Here is a 16,795-nt window from a genome sequence, read left to right on the forward strand (position 1 = left end):
TAATTCTACTGCTGCCGTCAAAACTCTCCGGTATAGTCAAGCCACTGTTAGAAGTCGTATCAACACTGCAAGATTGTTGCCTTCCTCAAATTACCGTCACAGAGCCAAACTTTATTCAAGAGACCTTCTCAACCTTATCAAATCTCAAGATTTCATTAAGCTTCTATCTTGAGTTTGAGAGGGGGTGTTAAAGATATATTAGCCCATTAGCATAAGCTCAAGCCTAATTCTACTTTGTGTGCAAGTCAAGTCTCCTACTTGTACTAAAAGTCTATTAGTCTAGGGTTTAGTCTACTATATATACACATGTTATGATCCTTTGGTGTTACTATACTTTGCATACAAGGTAGAATTAGGCTTGGACTTATGCTAATGGGCTAATATATCTTTAACAGCATTAAGACTGGTTATGTCGAACTTACATAGTTTTAAACGGAATAATTAATAACTACGTGACTTGAAAAGTTGTCAATTTCACGTTCTAACCTAGAGTAACTTTATTAATAAAAATGAGGTCTCCAATTTGTGACTTGAGCATGTACCTAGCTACAATACCTAGGATAGATTGGTTTCCCATTTTCCACAGAGAGAGAGAGAGAGAGAGAGAGAGAGGAATGAAAAACGAAGAAAAGATTTCTAAAGCTACATTTTTCATTATTTGACAATATAATCCTACTAGGTCCAACTATTTCTGCATGAACTTGACATGGAATATCACCAAAAAATTGAAAAGAAAATCGAGCTTTTTATGGGCTTGCTACATCAAACACTAATAGCATAATATTACTTTGATTTTTATATGTTGATAAAGTATCTTTTTTTCTAGAAAGTTGCTTTACTTTTTTTTTTTTTGAGAAAAAGTTGCTTTACTTATTTGTGATAAGCACAAACAATTTCAAATGGTGTAATAGATAGCAAGACACCTCAGAAAAAGGCAAAATTGCTTGCATGTGCACACATGAACATTGAAAAAAAAGAAAGAGGGTAAAGCAGAGAAGAAGCAAACCGAAGCAAACCCCTCTTTAGCCAATATGCAGCACTTGTTTCCATCGGATTGCGGGTGGCTACTTATTAATTAAACAAAAAATTTAGGGACATACATTTTACCATACACTTTATCATAACTTAGACACATGTAAGTAGTAATTAGATTACTTTGCATTAAGCACTAATAGTAGACCCATATGTAGATGGTGTAATCCAATCACAAGTTGACCCTTAATGTGATGGTCACTCTACAAGTATATATGTTTGTGGGGTGTGAGGAGTAAGGGCTAGGATTTAAGTCTTTAAGAGGGAGTTTCACACACATATACACTTACATTATGCTAGAGTAGAATTTCTATTTTGTATATATATTAAAAAAAAAAAAAGCTCTTAATTAAATGTTAAGGAAAAAACATGTTGCGCATACACTTTTTACACATTTGTATACATGTGAAAAGAAACAATTGAAATTGTGCGTTGCACGATTTTTTTCTTTTTACACATGTCAGTACTTATGCAAAAAACCAATTGAAGTTGCATATTAAATCATGTCTTCAACACACAATTTCAATTGTTTGTTCGTATGTGTGTACGGATGCATGTAATTAACACCGCCAACATGCTAAATATGGTTATTTTTTTGATAAACATGCTAAATATGGTTATTGGAAAAAATGGTTTGGGTACTATTATCAACCATAGCGCATAAAAATGTGTCACGGACGTAACTAATTTCCACATATATATATATATATATATATATACAGTATATAAAATACTTCCATGTCAAAGACTCAAAAGGGTCAGAGTGTAAAGTAGGTTACCCTCTGTCACCATGTCACGTGCAATGTTGAAGGGGACTTGCATAGGGGCACATCTTTGCCTGACATTTTATGCGGTGATGCATGCATTACACAGTGGGTGCACGTTTATCATTTCCTACTTGACATGGCCCCATATATATCAGAATTGAGCATCATTCCCAATAGACTGTGATTGAAGTTGAGGGGGGATGAACCAATGCATAGCTAGCTAGAGCCTCAGATGTTGGAACAGCCTGCCAACCCAGAGATGGGAAGCTTCAAATCTGTAGGCATATATGCCCTCTGTGGAGTTCAACTCTTCTTCACATGGTTTTATTATGTGCATGGGCTTTACTCATATTTCCTACTTTTTTTGGTAGAAGAAGATTTGCCTTACAAATAAAGGAATAGGATAAATTACTCTTCATTGTTTCCAAAATTTTAAATTATTTAAAATATAATATTCATATTAACCATTATTCTAAGTTCTAACAAATAAAAATAATTTTTTTTTTTTGCTTAACAAATAAAAATAAGTTATAGAATACTGTAGTGCAAAAGCAAGATATTTAATTTATTAAATTTCATATTCCGTATGGTACTACACATGCATGATTGTAGTTATGCATTAATTAACTAATGCATATGCAGATATGCCATTCTAATTACATCAATATATATATATATATATATATATATTTTTTTTAAGATAGTTATAGGGTCCGTTTGGATTGAGCTTATTGTTGCTGAAACTGAAAACTGAAAACACTGTAGCAAAATAATTTTTAAATGTGTAAATAGTGTCGTGGGACCCATGAATAGTGCATGAACAGTACGTAAACAGTGCGTGAATAGTATTTTTTGTCCCCTGCACAGTGCTTTTACTGTTCACGTGCAGAGAAAAAAAAAAAAAAAAAAAAAAAAAGGTAGGAAAACGTAGAGCTGAAACGCAAGTTTCAGCTCTACCCAAACGGGCACATAATATGTTGCTAATCTTGCTATTCCAACTCTCTTCTCCTTAGACCTTCAAATATTTGTGTATAAAAATGCACCAATTAAGCTACAATACTCTTGTTTATTACATCAACATACTTAATGCATGCATTTGATTCAACATATATTGTGAGTCATTAGCAAATGTGACAAAATTATTGTCATATCTAATATTATTGTTGCTTATGTCAATATATAAAATAACTACAAGTTTTATAGTTCAACTAGTACGTCTTAATATTTTCAATAGAAACGTCTATAATTCAAATAATTCAATTTTTTATGTGTTGTAACATATTATCAAATAGATAAACAATTTCTTCTCAAAAAAAAAAAAAAAAGATAAACAATTGACCGCATCACAATTTAACATGATGAAGTAAAACATTAAAAAAAAAAAAAGTACTTAAAAACTCTAGTTGAATGTATAATGTCATGTTTATAGATTGCTTCATCATTTAAGATTTGAATAATTTTCAAGGTTTTAGTAAAAAATTGAACTTAGAACATGCTCTTTTAAAAAAAAAAAAAAGTTTAAAACACAACAAAGTTAACAATATTTTTAACAACAATTCAGGAGATAGACTGTGATTGATATATAATAAATATAAGAGGAAAGATTTGTTCACAACATTTTCACAATAAATTTTAAGTAGTAAGTTATTATTGGTTTTAATATATGCCTACTACTGAAATAACTTTTATGTCCACCAATAACAACTTAACACTTAAAATTTTTTATGAAAATATTATGGACATAATATTTTTTTATTTTCCTAAAAATAATGTTAATAAAAGTTCTAATAAGAGCACTAACATTAGGGGTGTAAACACTCTCAATTGCTATTTTATAACCCAAGCCACCAAAAACTCACTCCATCCGAGTTTGTAAACTTAAAAAAATTTGCAACCTATGAATAATAAGGTTGCATATGTTGTAAAAAAAAAAATTTAGTTTAATCTTGTGATTGTATGTAAAGTGAAAAAGTAAGTAAGAGGAAAAAGAGAGAATAGTATTTTATATTATTTTATTAGGTAGTTTATATTATTTTATTCGGCTGTATGTAAAAATAAAAATTAAGATGTAAAGTGAGTTGTAAAATGAATTGGTAAAATAAATAAAATAATGTTTGAGAATGCAAAATATGTTTTTTTTTTCTACATCTCTGAATGCTAATGCTCTAAATTAGTAAAAATGATACATGCTAATGCCCCATGTTTGTAAAAATGATACTACACTAATGGATAGTGCTTGTGTTCCATGTTTTTGTCTGCATTTGACACGGTACAATGTGAACATATATCCGAATAGCATCGTGTCGGACACTGAAGGTTTCACCACACTACACTAATCACCTCAATAAGTTGTGGAATTAACTGTATCTCAACATTATCACGTTACGGAAAAATTATATATGCAGAGAGATAATGATTAAATGCAAGTTGGTGCTGTTCATCAAACAAAAAAAATGTAAGTTGGTGCGTCCACTTGCATCTGCGCCGTCCAAAGTCAGCAGGAACGGCGTGGATAATCCTGAAGTACTCTACTGAGTACTGTACTGTACCGTTCTGTCTCCCTCCTCCTCACAGTATTTCGGCTGCGTCATTTACAAATTCACCCTCCACTGGGTGGTCCCCCCCCTGCCTCTAAGTTAAAAACTTTCAAAAATAGTGACACGTAACAACCTTTACAATTACTCTCTGAGAATTGTCCTTTTGTCTTTAAAAACCCAAAAACCGAGGGAGAGGGAGGCCTCAAAAGGCGGGAACAAACTTCACCACCACCATTCCCACTATTTACTATCCTCACCCATTAATTACCACCATTTGTCTCTTTCTCTCAATTCTCAATCTCTCCCTGCACTACTACTTCTCTTTCTCGCACTTCTTTCTTTCCTACATATATATGATGGCACCGCTTTTTGCTTTCATTCCCACTTTCCTTTCCGCCCACGCCAGTAGTCTTTCTTAGGATCCATTTCTTTCGCTCCCTATAAATACGTACTACAAAAATCTCATTCACACACAAACAAACAGAGAGAGAGAGAGAGAGAAAGAAAAGAAAAGAAAGGACGTGGTTTATTTCTTATTGTCAAAATTCCGTTAGATCTGCTATTGTTGTCCGAAAATATATTTAAGAACCAGTATTCAAGTTTTTCTCAAATTCTTTTTACATAATTTGTTTCAAAGTGATTGATAATTTATGTAGCGGTTAATCAAACAAAACTCTAACCTATTGTAGATCCTTTTTCCTTGTTCCATTTCCGAGTGAAAAGTACTTTTTCTCTCTGTGTGTTTTCCGTTTCACTGTAAAGCGGTTAATAGATCCTTTTTCTTTTTTTTTCATTGTTCTATTTCCTAGTAAAAAAAAAAAAAATACTTGTCTCTGTTTTTACGTTTTCCATCTCTACGTGTTTTTTCTATTGTCACTGTAAAGCGGTTATCAAAGCAGAAACTCTCCAGTTTAATTTTTTGTAGTCTGTTTGGTTACAAGTTTCTGGTTTTCCTGGAGTGAAAATTGCGGTGTGGAATTGAAAATGGAGCAGAAAAGCATACTGATATCGGCGTTGAGTGTAGGGGTGGGAGTGGGAGTGGGAGTGGGTTTGGGTTTGGCTTCGGGATCACAAACCGTTGCCAACTGGACCGGAAACGGTTCTGCCTCTAACGCCGTTACTCCTGACAAGATGGAGAAGGAGTTGCTCAGGCAAATTGTTGACGGCAGAGAAAGCACCGTCACCTTCGACCAGTTTCCCTACTACCTCAGGTCACCCTTACCGTTTCTCCCTTCTTCTTTTTCCCCTTCCACTTCTATTTTTCTTCTCTAATTTTAATTTATGTTCTCAAAATAAAAATTAATTTTTTTAAAATGAATTAATTTATATTTATTTTAGCCGATGTGGGATTGGGAACAGGGAAGACAATTAATTTATGCACGCTACTCAGAATTTATTTAATCTATTTAAACGACAAAATTACAAAATTTAACGGAGTTGAAGGCTGACATTTAAGTTAATTTGATTTAAAAAATGTAATTAGAAAAAAGAAGAAAAAGAAAATTTTTACATTAATTGTGCTTATATATAATTTGTGATCATTGATTTCGTTAATAAAAAATAGAAATGAGTCAATTGAGATTTACAATTTAATATAAAGCCACTAATAAACTCTAAATATGTAAATTATTTTTAATGGTAAGAAAATCTTTTTAAAGATAAATAAATAATGAATAATAAACGTTTAAGACAATTATGCTGTATAAATAAATATAATAAAATATTGTGGATATTTTATCCTGCTTGTTTTGTTTGCACTCTCAGACCTCGAGAATGGAAGTATGTTTTTCTGTGAAATTGTTGGTTTAGTAGAGTAATTTGAGAAATATTGTTTATAATTTTTAAAAATACGTAGGAATAAAAAAGTGTATGAAAATTTATATAATATTATATAAAAATTGAAAATAAATTGTTTAACCACTCTATGAAACGGTCAAATTTTAGAGGAGGATTTTGCTTCTTTGAATATTCTAATTCTATACACTTTTTTTAAAGTAATATTTGTTGATACGATATTGATTTTGATATTGTGGGGCTTTCAGTGATTGTAGATACGGAGCACCATGTAAATTAATTTAATGGGCCTGTTTGGATTTTGTGGGTATGCTGGTTGTAACACCAAATTTTGTTTCCTTTTAATAAATCTGATGGAGATTCTGATCCTTTCACGTGTATTGTTGTTCCTTGGTCTTCGATTCGAGTTGAATTTCTTGGTTTCCAATGCCTGCCTCTTATTCTAATATATTATTATTATTATTATTATATTTATGGGGTAGTGTACCTTCCCGATATAGCAGTCTACTAGCTGCCAAATTGGTGTGGTGGCTAAGAATTATTCTATTTTTAGAAACCATTATTATTTTTCTGTTCCATTTACAACACTTTGGTTAAAGAAAAGGGTCTGGTTCAACGAATGCCTAGGAAGTCAAGTTAACTTTTCTCTAAAGAAAAAGGGTTAATGTCTTAATTGGGATGGGAGAGCAATGTTAAGGATAAAAGTGGCAAGTTATAGACTAAAGTACATTGTTTTTGTTACAGTTTGGGTTATTTTCATTTTGATCTTTTACGTGTCAAAATTTTTATTTTAACTTTTTATGTTTGATTTTGTTTTTATATTGGTTATATCATTTATTTTTGTTAGTAATTTAATGAGTGTCGCATAAGTGACGTCCATTGTCACCTATATAATTCTAGACGTCACTAGATTAGTAACAAAAATAGATGACATGGTCATTATGAAATTGAATCAAATATGATTGGTCAAAATGAAAACTTGAAAACATTAAGGTTTAAAATGAGAGGGAAAAAAAATTATACATTTTAAGGGCCAAAAGTGTACTTTGATCTAACTTATAATTGATGCAACATCACCGCACTATTTTTATCCTATGCTATTAAGAACTTGCTCTTTTCATTAAATTGTGAAACAATTTGTGTAAGTAGATTTATTGTAAAAGTTATGATGATAAAACTACAAGATTTATTCCATGATACCAACTAAATTATCCAATTAATCCCATCATTATATTGGCTTAGGATCATCTCTATTTGTTCTTAATAGGCCTGAGGGTTATTGGAGTGTGTTGATTAAAAGTTCGATTGTTCCATATAAGATGTGATACTTTCTATTATTTTTGTTCGCTTTCTTAGAGCATCAATAAATGGATGATCATATGATCAAATAATTATCATTATGTTACAATTGGTCAGTCATAAGCAATAATCCAGACTCTTTTCCTAATACTAAGGAAGGTCTTCATTTTGTGTGTAACATGATGGCTATACCGTGCGCTTGAACAAAAATTGTTCTCAAGTCAATTTGTATAATGCTTTATATACTTAGATTTTACCAGTTAAGTGGAATTAATGACAAATATTAGATTCATCAAAGTAATTTTCTTTGTTTTGACTTACATATTCTAAAATGGCCCCTAAATTGATCACTAAGTTCACCATAACCATATGGTCTTGTATGGTTATATTGAATGTCAATGTTACAAGTTTTAGTTAGTGCTTTAACTGAAGAAGCTTCACAGTGTTGTCTGTGCACTTACCGTTAAGACTAGTGTCCTTCAACTTTATTACGCAATTTCTGATGTGCTTATTTGGCTGGTTGCAATGACAGTGAGCAGACACGGGTATTGCTAACGAGTGCTGCCTATGTCCATTTGAAGCATGCTGATGTTTCCAAGTACACACGAAATCTTGCTCCTGCAAGTCGAGCTATTTTGCTCTCAGGACCTGCAGGTTGGTGGTTATCTGGGCTATAAAGTATACCTGATCTGGCATGGATATAGTATGTGATTGCACTCAAATTTTTCAGACAAGTAATAATCACAATAATTTTTGTCTTGAAGAACTTTACCAACAAATGCTTGCCAAGGCTTTAGCCCATTTCTTTGAAGCGAAGTTACTACTGTTAGATGTAACTGACTTTTCACTGAAGGTTAGCATCTGATGTTGTGGGTTTCTATGAAATTCGCTTTTGTGTACTAATAATTTGAATGGTTGGGTTTGAACAGATTCAGAGCAAATATGGTAGTGCCAAAGATTCTGTAAGATTTCCCTAATCTATAATGAGCTATTCTTGTGTGGTGTTGCTGGTGTATGGATTGTCTTGCTTACGTTCCCAATGCTGTCATGATCCTGGAGCATTGAAATTTCTGACAGCTTTTTTCTGATACGATGAGTTACCTATTGAACTTCCTTCATTTTATTTCCTTAAATTTGTGATCTTGTTTTGTAGCATTTCAAAAGGTCCATTTCAGCATCAACACTGGAGCGGTTGTCTGGCTTCCTTGGATCATTTTCAATTCTTCAACAGAGGGAGGAACCCAAAGGTATAATGGAAAGATGGCTGTTTTTCATGTTAGTGAACCACGTTGATGAGTGGTGACTGCTTTCTTATCATTTGATTTACACATTATGTACTTCAGAGTTTGTTTTACAACCACTGTTGCAGAATCTGGTAAGTCTAGTTTCCAGGATATAGGAATTTGTTTACAGTATTTAGGTAGTATAACATGTATATTGATATTATCATGCTTGACTAAATTAATATTTTGGTTTCCTTTTTTTATATGCACATATGCTATTATTCTCATCTGATGCTGTAGCTCTGACCAAGTTTAGTTTCAGGTGCAATACGGAGGCAAAGCAGTGGGGTGGATATTGGTTCAAGGTATTTTACTGTACATATTCATAATTGAAGACAAGGGAAAGTAGTAGTTTTCCTCTTTCCTCATTTCTATGTTGTCCTATATTCGCAGGCCAACAGAAGGTTCTTCACTTCCTTCTAAGCTTCGCAGGAATGCCTCTGCTTCTGCTAATATCAGTAGCCTCGTTTCGCAAAGCATTTCAACAAATCCAGGTTTTGCCACAATATATATTCCTGATCACTATGTGATTCTACAAGAAAGTACAGGGAATAATGTTGTGTCTCATGTATGATACATAATGTTGTGCTATTGATGCAGTTTATTAACACAAAAGTCATGCTCTGTGATGCATATGTTTACTCCTACAATTTTCAATGTTTAACAAGAAGTTCAAGTTATTGCCATGCACATTATTGTCTGTATTCTGTTTTTTTAACAACTTTGTGCATCTATTCACCAAGGATCTACTGAAGTTAAAGTTGACTGCAATCGTTTTCATGCAATGAAGATTTAGGAACCTTTTTTGAGGGTGATTCAATTTGGTATGTTGTGTTACAGATGCTTTAAATGGCTTACATGCTATTGAAGTTTCAGCTAACTGATGAAAGGTTGACTCGCTGTATGGTCAATGATTTGTTTTGGGATCAGATGTTAATTAATATGGATTTAAGTGCAAATTCCCTTTATGATGTCTTTTCCCAGTCAATCAAGCGCATCTGTCAGATTAATTATGAATTTTTGCATTGATCAAATTTAAACGGTTAGGTGTTGAATATATTTGTTGAATGCTTTTAATTTATTTATATGCTTTCTGCTGCTTTTGATTTTTTTTTTTTTTTTTTTTTGGTGTCCTTTAATTTTTTAGGTCCTCTCAAGCGCACAAGTAGCTGGTCCTTTGATGAGAGGCTTCTTATACAGTCTCTTTATAAGGTACTATCTTTTTGTCATGAATTTCAGCAGTAATTCTTTTGTTACCTCCTACAGCTACCATGTATTGTCCATGAAAATTTGGCTAGGCTTTTGTAGGTTTGCATTCACTAATAACTTCATTAAGATATTGAAAGGTGGGAATCCATGTTGAATTCTTTTGCAGGTTTTGTGTTATGTGTCAAAAACCTTTCCCATTGTGTTGTATCTTAGGGATGTTGATAAGCTCTTGTTTAGATCGCAAAGGATATATAACTTGTTCCAGAAAATGCTGAAGAAACTGTCTGGATCAGTGCTGATTCTTGGTTCACGAGGTCTAGATCCTGATAATGACTATAGAGATGACGATGAGAGGCTTACTGCTATATTCCCTTATAATATTGATATCAGGCCTCCAGAAGAGGAATCCCATCTTGTCAACTGGAAGTCTCAACTGGAGGAGGATATGAGGATGATCCAGGTTCAGGACAACAAAAACCACATCATGGAAGTACTTTCATCAAATGATCTTGATTGTGATGATCTGGATTCAATCTGCATGGGAGACGCAATGGTTCTCAGTAACTACATTGAAGAGATTGTGGTGTCAGCTATTTCTTATCATTTAATGAATAACAGGGATCCTGAATACAGAAATGGAAAACTTGTTATATCATCTAATAGGTAAGATTAACATTTTTAGGAATCTCCCATCACTATTCAGGTTCATTTACTTACAGTGTTTGTCGTGGAACAGTTTATCCCATGGATTGAGTATATTCCAGGAAGGAAATTCCAGTGGCAAAGATACATTAAAGTTGGAAGCGCGAGCTGAAACATCTATGGTCTGTTAGACTTATGTTTATACATTAGGTTGAAAACAACAGACGTGCTATAGTACCAGTATGAATTGTTTGTGCTACTTTTCTATTGATTGCAGAATGCAGGAGGGGAAGGGGCTGTTGGCATGAAGCCAGAAACAAAAGCTGAAAGCACAGGGGATAATAAAAGTGAAACAGAGACATCAGTTTCATCACCAAAGGCAGATGGTGATAATTCAGTTCCAGCTTCAAAAGCTCAGGTAAGCCCTTTTTATATATAATATTTCCCCCTTTTTGTAGAAAACCTAAAGGTGTCCTAAACACCTGCACTAGTGTACGCGTGATAAACTATCTTTATTTGAACAATATTGCAAACCACCAAATACTTGAAATAAAAACTATAAGTATTCTGAGGTTAAGTCTCATGTTATCATAGTAACATTGCAAGTCTCCAATTTCTCTACTGTAATTTTTTCATTCTTTTTTTTTTTTTTGTTTATTTATGTTTAAATGTTTCTGAATTTCACTTTATAACAGGAACCTGACAATGAGTTTGAGAAACGCATTAGACCAGAGGTTATTCCAGCAAATGAGATCAGTGTAACATTTGCTGATATTGGTGCTTTAGATGAGATCAAGGAGAACCTTCAGGAACTGGTAATGCTCCCTCTTCGAAGACCTGACCTCTTCAAGGGAGGCCTTCTGAAGCCCTGCAGGGGAATATTGCTATTTGGCCCCCCTGGCACTGGAAAGACAATGATGGCCAAGGCCATTGCCAAGGAGGCTGGAGCGAACTTCATAAATGTATCCATGTCTACCATCACTTCTAAATGGTTTGGTGAAGATGAGAAGAATGTTCGAGCTTTATTCACACTTGCAGCTAAGGTCTCTCCAACTATTATATTTGTGGATGAAGTTGATAGCATGCTTGGGCAGCGGACCAGAGTTGGGGAGCATGAAGCCATGCGGAAGATAAAAAATGAGTTCATGACTCACTGGGATGGGCTCTTGACAAAACCGGGTGAGCGCATCCTTGTTCTTGCTGCAACCAATAGGCCATTTGACCTTGATGAAGCGATTATTAGGCGCTTTGAAAGGAGGTATTTCTTTTTGTTCTGCCATTAGACTTGCTGCTTGACATTATTGAGTCTCCTTTTTTGCATTGCCATTCTAAATTTTCTGTAGGAATGAAATTTATCTTTTTCCATGTTTAATCTAATAGACTTTAATGTTACAGCTCTGTGAGAATGCTATTGCTCTGAAGATTTTGTAGCATTATGTTATTCTTTTGTTGGCATGAAAGCTAACTGTAAAATCTCCATATCTGGTTTCCCAAAGAAACTCATAGTACTATTAGTCTCTTATTCAATGCTTCAACTTATAGTTTTGTATTCCCAACAGAAACATAGTAATTATTCTGCAATCTCTTAGAAAATCATCTGCTTATGGTGATGCCTACTTTGATGAACAGAATTATGGTGGGGTTGCCATCCGTGGAGAACAGGGAAATGATCTTTAGAACACTCTTGTCAAAGGAAAAGGTAGAAGAAGGACTAGACTTTAAGGAGCTAGCAACTATGACAGAAGGATATTCTGGAAGTGATCTCAAGGTTGGCATCTGATATGTACTTTTGATTCTGTGATGTGTAATTGGGTTTGGGTGTTATTTGATTTGGCATAATTGTTTATATACAGAATCTCTGCACTACAGCAGCGTATCGACCAGTTAGAGAGCTTATACAGCAAGAGAGACTAAAAGATTTAGTACGTGTATTATCTATTTTAAGCTGTCACCTGAATGCTTCATGGAGCAACTCTAATTTATGTTCTACTTGTAAAAAAATGTTTGCAGGAGAGAAAGCAGAGAGCTGCAGAAGGGAAAGAAGTCCAATCTGTAGTAGGGCAGAATTCAGGAGGTGCTTCCGACACAAAAGAAGGTCAGGAGGAAAGGGTAATTATCCTCAGGCCATTGAATATGGAAGACTTCAGGCTGGCAAAGAGTCAGGTAAAATAGCTCTCTTTTTCTCTCTAACATCTGGGTTACTTTGAGGTGTCATTGGTTTTGGATTTTTTTGGGATATATAGTGGTCCTGGACTACAAGGAACAGGATTTAGTTTCGTTAAATATGTATATATATCCTAGCAACTGAAGTTTTTGTTATTATACAAATGCTTAGTCCATTCCATTCGCTATTTGGAATGTAGGTTGCTGCAAGCTTTGCATCTGAGGGATCTATAATGGGTGAGTTAAAGCAGTGGAACGAATTGTATGGAGAAGGGGGTTCAAGGAAGAAGCAGCAGTTAACTTACTTCTTATAATGGAGGTCAGAAGATTGTTGTAAGAATAATACCATGCACATGAATATTTAAGAAATGCTGATGGATAAGCCTCAACTTTTGACCACAACGTTCTTCTTCTCCTTGGTAACAAGGAGATAACAATCAACAAAAAGATTGGGAAGAAAACAAAGTGGAAGAGAAGTTTATCCACTTGACTAGTCCTTTATCTCTAGTAATTGAAAATATGGAACCATCCCATCATGTAATATTATTACCTTAGTTTTACTTAGGATATGTGTGTATAATGCTTCAGATTGAGCTTGTTTACCTTTTGCTGCTTGATTCTAAGAATAAGAACAAAAGCCACTTCTATTAATTCTTGTGGCTTTGCCTCCAAACAAAAACTATTCTTTGCTCTTTTAGCGGTATTGTTAGGAAATACTTATGCTTTAGAGAATCTTTATGAAATTGTTTGAGCATTATTTAGCATCTTAGACAAACTTGGAAAAATCCCATGTCACCGACTTAAAATCCAATATGTTTGAGCACTATTGTTTGTGCAATATGCTTTGTGACATCCAACTAATACGAGGGAAGTTCTCTTAAATTATCAAAAAGAATTTTAATAATGATAAAGGATCACATATGGCAAAAAAACAGAAACTTTTATTTGGTTTATTTCTGGAATATTGTATGGAAAAATAGCAATAGTTAGTTCCGAAGGGAACTTTTGTCTTAAAATGGCCTACAAATGCTGCTTCGCGGCATTCGCATCTTTTTTTGAACTGATAACTTCTTCCACAAGCGGCGAAGCCACATGCTCCCCTCCTCCCCTCCCCCCCACCAATTTAAAATTTCTACTATAGCATTATTGGTAAAATGATATGGGCAGTGGGCACACTCAAAAATTATAACCGCCCACCTATTTGTTCCTCAAAGTTGTACTAATCCAACAGTTTAAAGAAACTTGTCCTCAAATAAAATAATATTTGGCCTTTTCAATTGTCCAAACTTTTGTAATTAATCCAATGATCAATAATTCTCTCTCCAAATAGCATAGATGTCAACCCATTAACCATTTCAAAACATAACTTTACTTTTCTCCCTTCATTCTCATGTCAAGGAAACTACAGCCTACAAGTGCTTTTGCTTGTTTTCCTCTTTAGTATTACCAACCCATTATTTATTTCTTATCAACTCATCTCATCCCAATATTCTCAACACAGTCAAACAAAACCATCAAAGTTTGTATTGGTGTTTAGATTTTTAAGAATATACTCTTTTTTTCTTTCTTTTTTTTTTGAGAAAGAAACTGATGGATTTTATTAATGTAATTCAACTACATCCAATTGTAAAATCGAAACAATATGTGATGAGACATTTTCCATCCATACTTGAAAATTTAGTATGCATAATGCATTTTTAGCCAGACTATGAGCAACTCTATTGTCGTTTCTCTTAATGTGAGAATACAACAATTTTACAAAATTGTTAGAAAACATTTTCACATCTTCAATCAATAAACCCGTGGGTGATAAGCTATGCTCCTCTGACTTCAAAGCTTGAATCAGTCCAAGAGAATCACCTTCAAGTATAGCACTACGAAATCCCAACTCAAACACAAAAGACAATGCCTTAAGGGCTACCAACACCTCAATCACTCCAGCCTTGTATGCTTGAGAGATTTTTTGTGAGCAAGAAGCCAAAACAGCCCCATTACTATCCCGTATCACCACTCCAATACCGAACATATTTGATGCACTAAATACAGCACCATCAAAATTTATTTTCACCAACTCAGCTTGTGGGCATCTCCACCTCATCTCTCTACTGCCACTATTTATTACCTGGACATTTGGAACCTGCAAATTCGCTCGGTACTGTGCCAACATTTCCTTTTCCTGTTCTGCCACTTGATGAAACGAAGCAGCTTGTAAGTTCAGTTGGGTTTTATTTCTTTGATTCCACACCATCCAAGCCAAGTATGCACATGTTGGTTGACTAACCTTTAAATGGACACAAATTGGGCTTGGCATTGATGGTGGGGCGGAATTAAGTGGACCAGGATCTGTTTTTCTTTGCGGCTCATTAATTGCATTAACCCACTAAATAGGGTTTCCTGGAATCACAGCAACACCCTCTAAAAACAGAAATTTGCTTTCACTTTCTGTCCATTGGCCAGCTATATTAGGTAATAACTCACTCTGTGATCCTTACAAGGAATCTGGCGTTACCTGCACCTCATTAATATCCCTTGATTGCACTTTATTGGACCCTCCTTCAGCGGCGACTCCCCTGAGCCTTGTTCCATTTGGGTAGCTCTAGTACCTTGCGCATATGGATTTAGACGAACATTAGAAAAATCTGGTTTGTTTGATTGCGTTGATGGCCTTACTTTCAACTTGTAAAAGCTAGAGATCGAGATAACTGATTTGCATGAAGTAGAAACTCTAACCCGAATAAACAAAAAGTGTTTCCCCAACCCCACAACAAAAAAACCCCACAAGCTCCACAGATACTCTTGATATCCCTAGAGAGACAAAAGGACAACCCAAAAAAAAAAAACACTCTTTCGTGTAGAAGGGACAAACAACTTCTACTGCTGAAGACAAGGAGGGAAATCCCCCTTTTCTTAACAACAAAGAGACAAGGAGGAATATCACCTCCATTTTCAAGCTTAGAAATGAATTAGTTTAAGCAATCAGATCCATACTTTGTTTATTAAGGTTGTGTTCATTTTTTTTTTTTTTCTATAGTTATATGATGGTATATTACTATATTACATTTTTATTCCAGTTAGTATATCGTCAGTTTTTTAAGTTTATTTTTTGGGATTTGAAATTAGGTGCCAAATAATTCATTAAAAAAATTAAAATATAAGAAATTTTTTAATAATATGAATAATGATAGGCTTATAATGCTTAAAATAATAGTGGAATTTTTAATAGATTTATGAATTATAATTATTGTATCAACACTATAACTCGACCCCCCAAGCAAACATTCTTAGCTATGCCCTGTCTTTCACATTGATTTTGTATATAAAGAACGAGACTTCAAAGATGCTATTTTGTTATTACTCTAATGCCAATTGTTTACTCTCAAAAAACATATTATTTAAAGACAGACATGGACAACTTTCACATATATATATATATATATATATTTTTTTTTTCTCTACCAAAAAAAAAAAAAAAAAAAGGATATGGGCAACTTTAACGTTGGGGTTTAGCTTACCTTCAGTACTTTTTTAATTTAAATTTTTTATTTTATTTTAATGAAAAACTATCACTTCATCAACTAAGTAAATAAAAAGTAGAGATTAAAACTTATTACTATTTCTCATTGTTATTTATTTATTTTTTTTTTAAAAAAGAAGATATCTAATTAAAAATAATAATAAAGGTAAACTGAACCCTTAATATTGATTTCATCCCGTGATGCCTTATTTTTCCAAGCACGATTCATTCCCTGAAAATCTAGAAGATATTTCACAAATTTTTAAATCTCCCTAAGGCTATGTTTGGATGGGTGGATTTTAGGGAGGATGGAAAAAAAAGAGTGGAAAATAGGAGAGAAAATGGGTGGGAATGGTGTTTGGATGAGAGGGGGAGGGGGAGAGAAAAGTGGTGGGGCCCAGCTATTTTCTCTCTGGGCCCACCACAATTCAATCTCTCCAAAATGAAGAGAAAATGGGGGAGAAAAGGAGGAAGAGTATATTGGACAAAATTGCCCTTCTCTTTCTCATGCCAACTTTTTGTCTTTCCGGCGTTTTTTTTTTTTTTTTTGTTTTG

General features: G+C 33.9%; 1 protein-coding gene across 1 annotated transcript; it reads left to right on the forward strand.

The window, feature by feature from the left end:
• Positions 1–4,599: 4,599 nt before the first annotated feature.
• LOC115975370 (nuclear valosin-containing protein-like) lies at positions 4,600–13,469 on the forward strand. The gene is made up of 16 exons (XM_031096127.1): positions 4,600–5,547; positions 7,962–8,083; positions 8,194–8,282; positions 8,359–8,391; positions 8,583–8,676; positions 8,975–9,017; positions 9,106–9,206; positions 9,860–9,924; positions 10,088–10,584; positions 10,658–10,745; positions 10,841–10,981; positions 11,259–11,821; positions 12,193–12,331; positions 12,417–12,485; positions 12,574–12,726; positions 12,927–13,469. The coding sequence occupies exons 1-16, from the start codon at positions 5,321–5,323 to the stop codon at positions 13,038–13,040; spliced, it is 2,538 nt and encodes an 845-aa protein (XP_030951987.1). The 5' UTR covers positions 4,600–5,320; the 3' UTR covers positions 13,041–13,469.
• The last annotated feature ends 3,326 nt before the right edge of the window (positions 13,470–16,795 follow it).

This window comes from Quercus lobata, chromosome 2 (assembly GCF_001633185.2).
Source record: "Quercus lobata isolate SW786 chromosome 2, ValleyOak3.0 Primary Assembly, whole genome shotgun sequence".
Taxonomy (NCBI): Eukaryota; Viridiplantae; Streptophyta; class Magnoliopsida; order Fagales; family Fagaceae; genus Quercus; species Quercus lobata.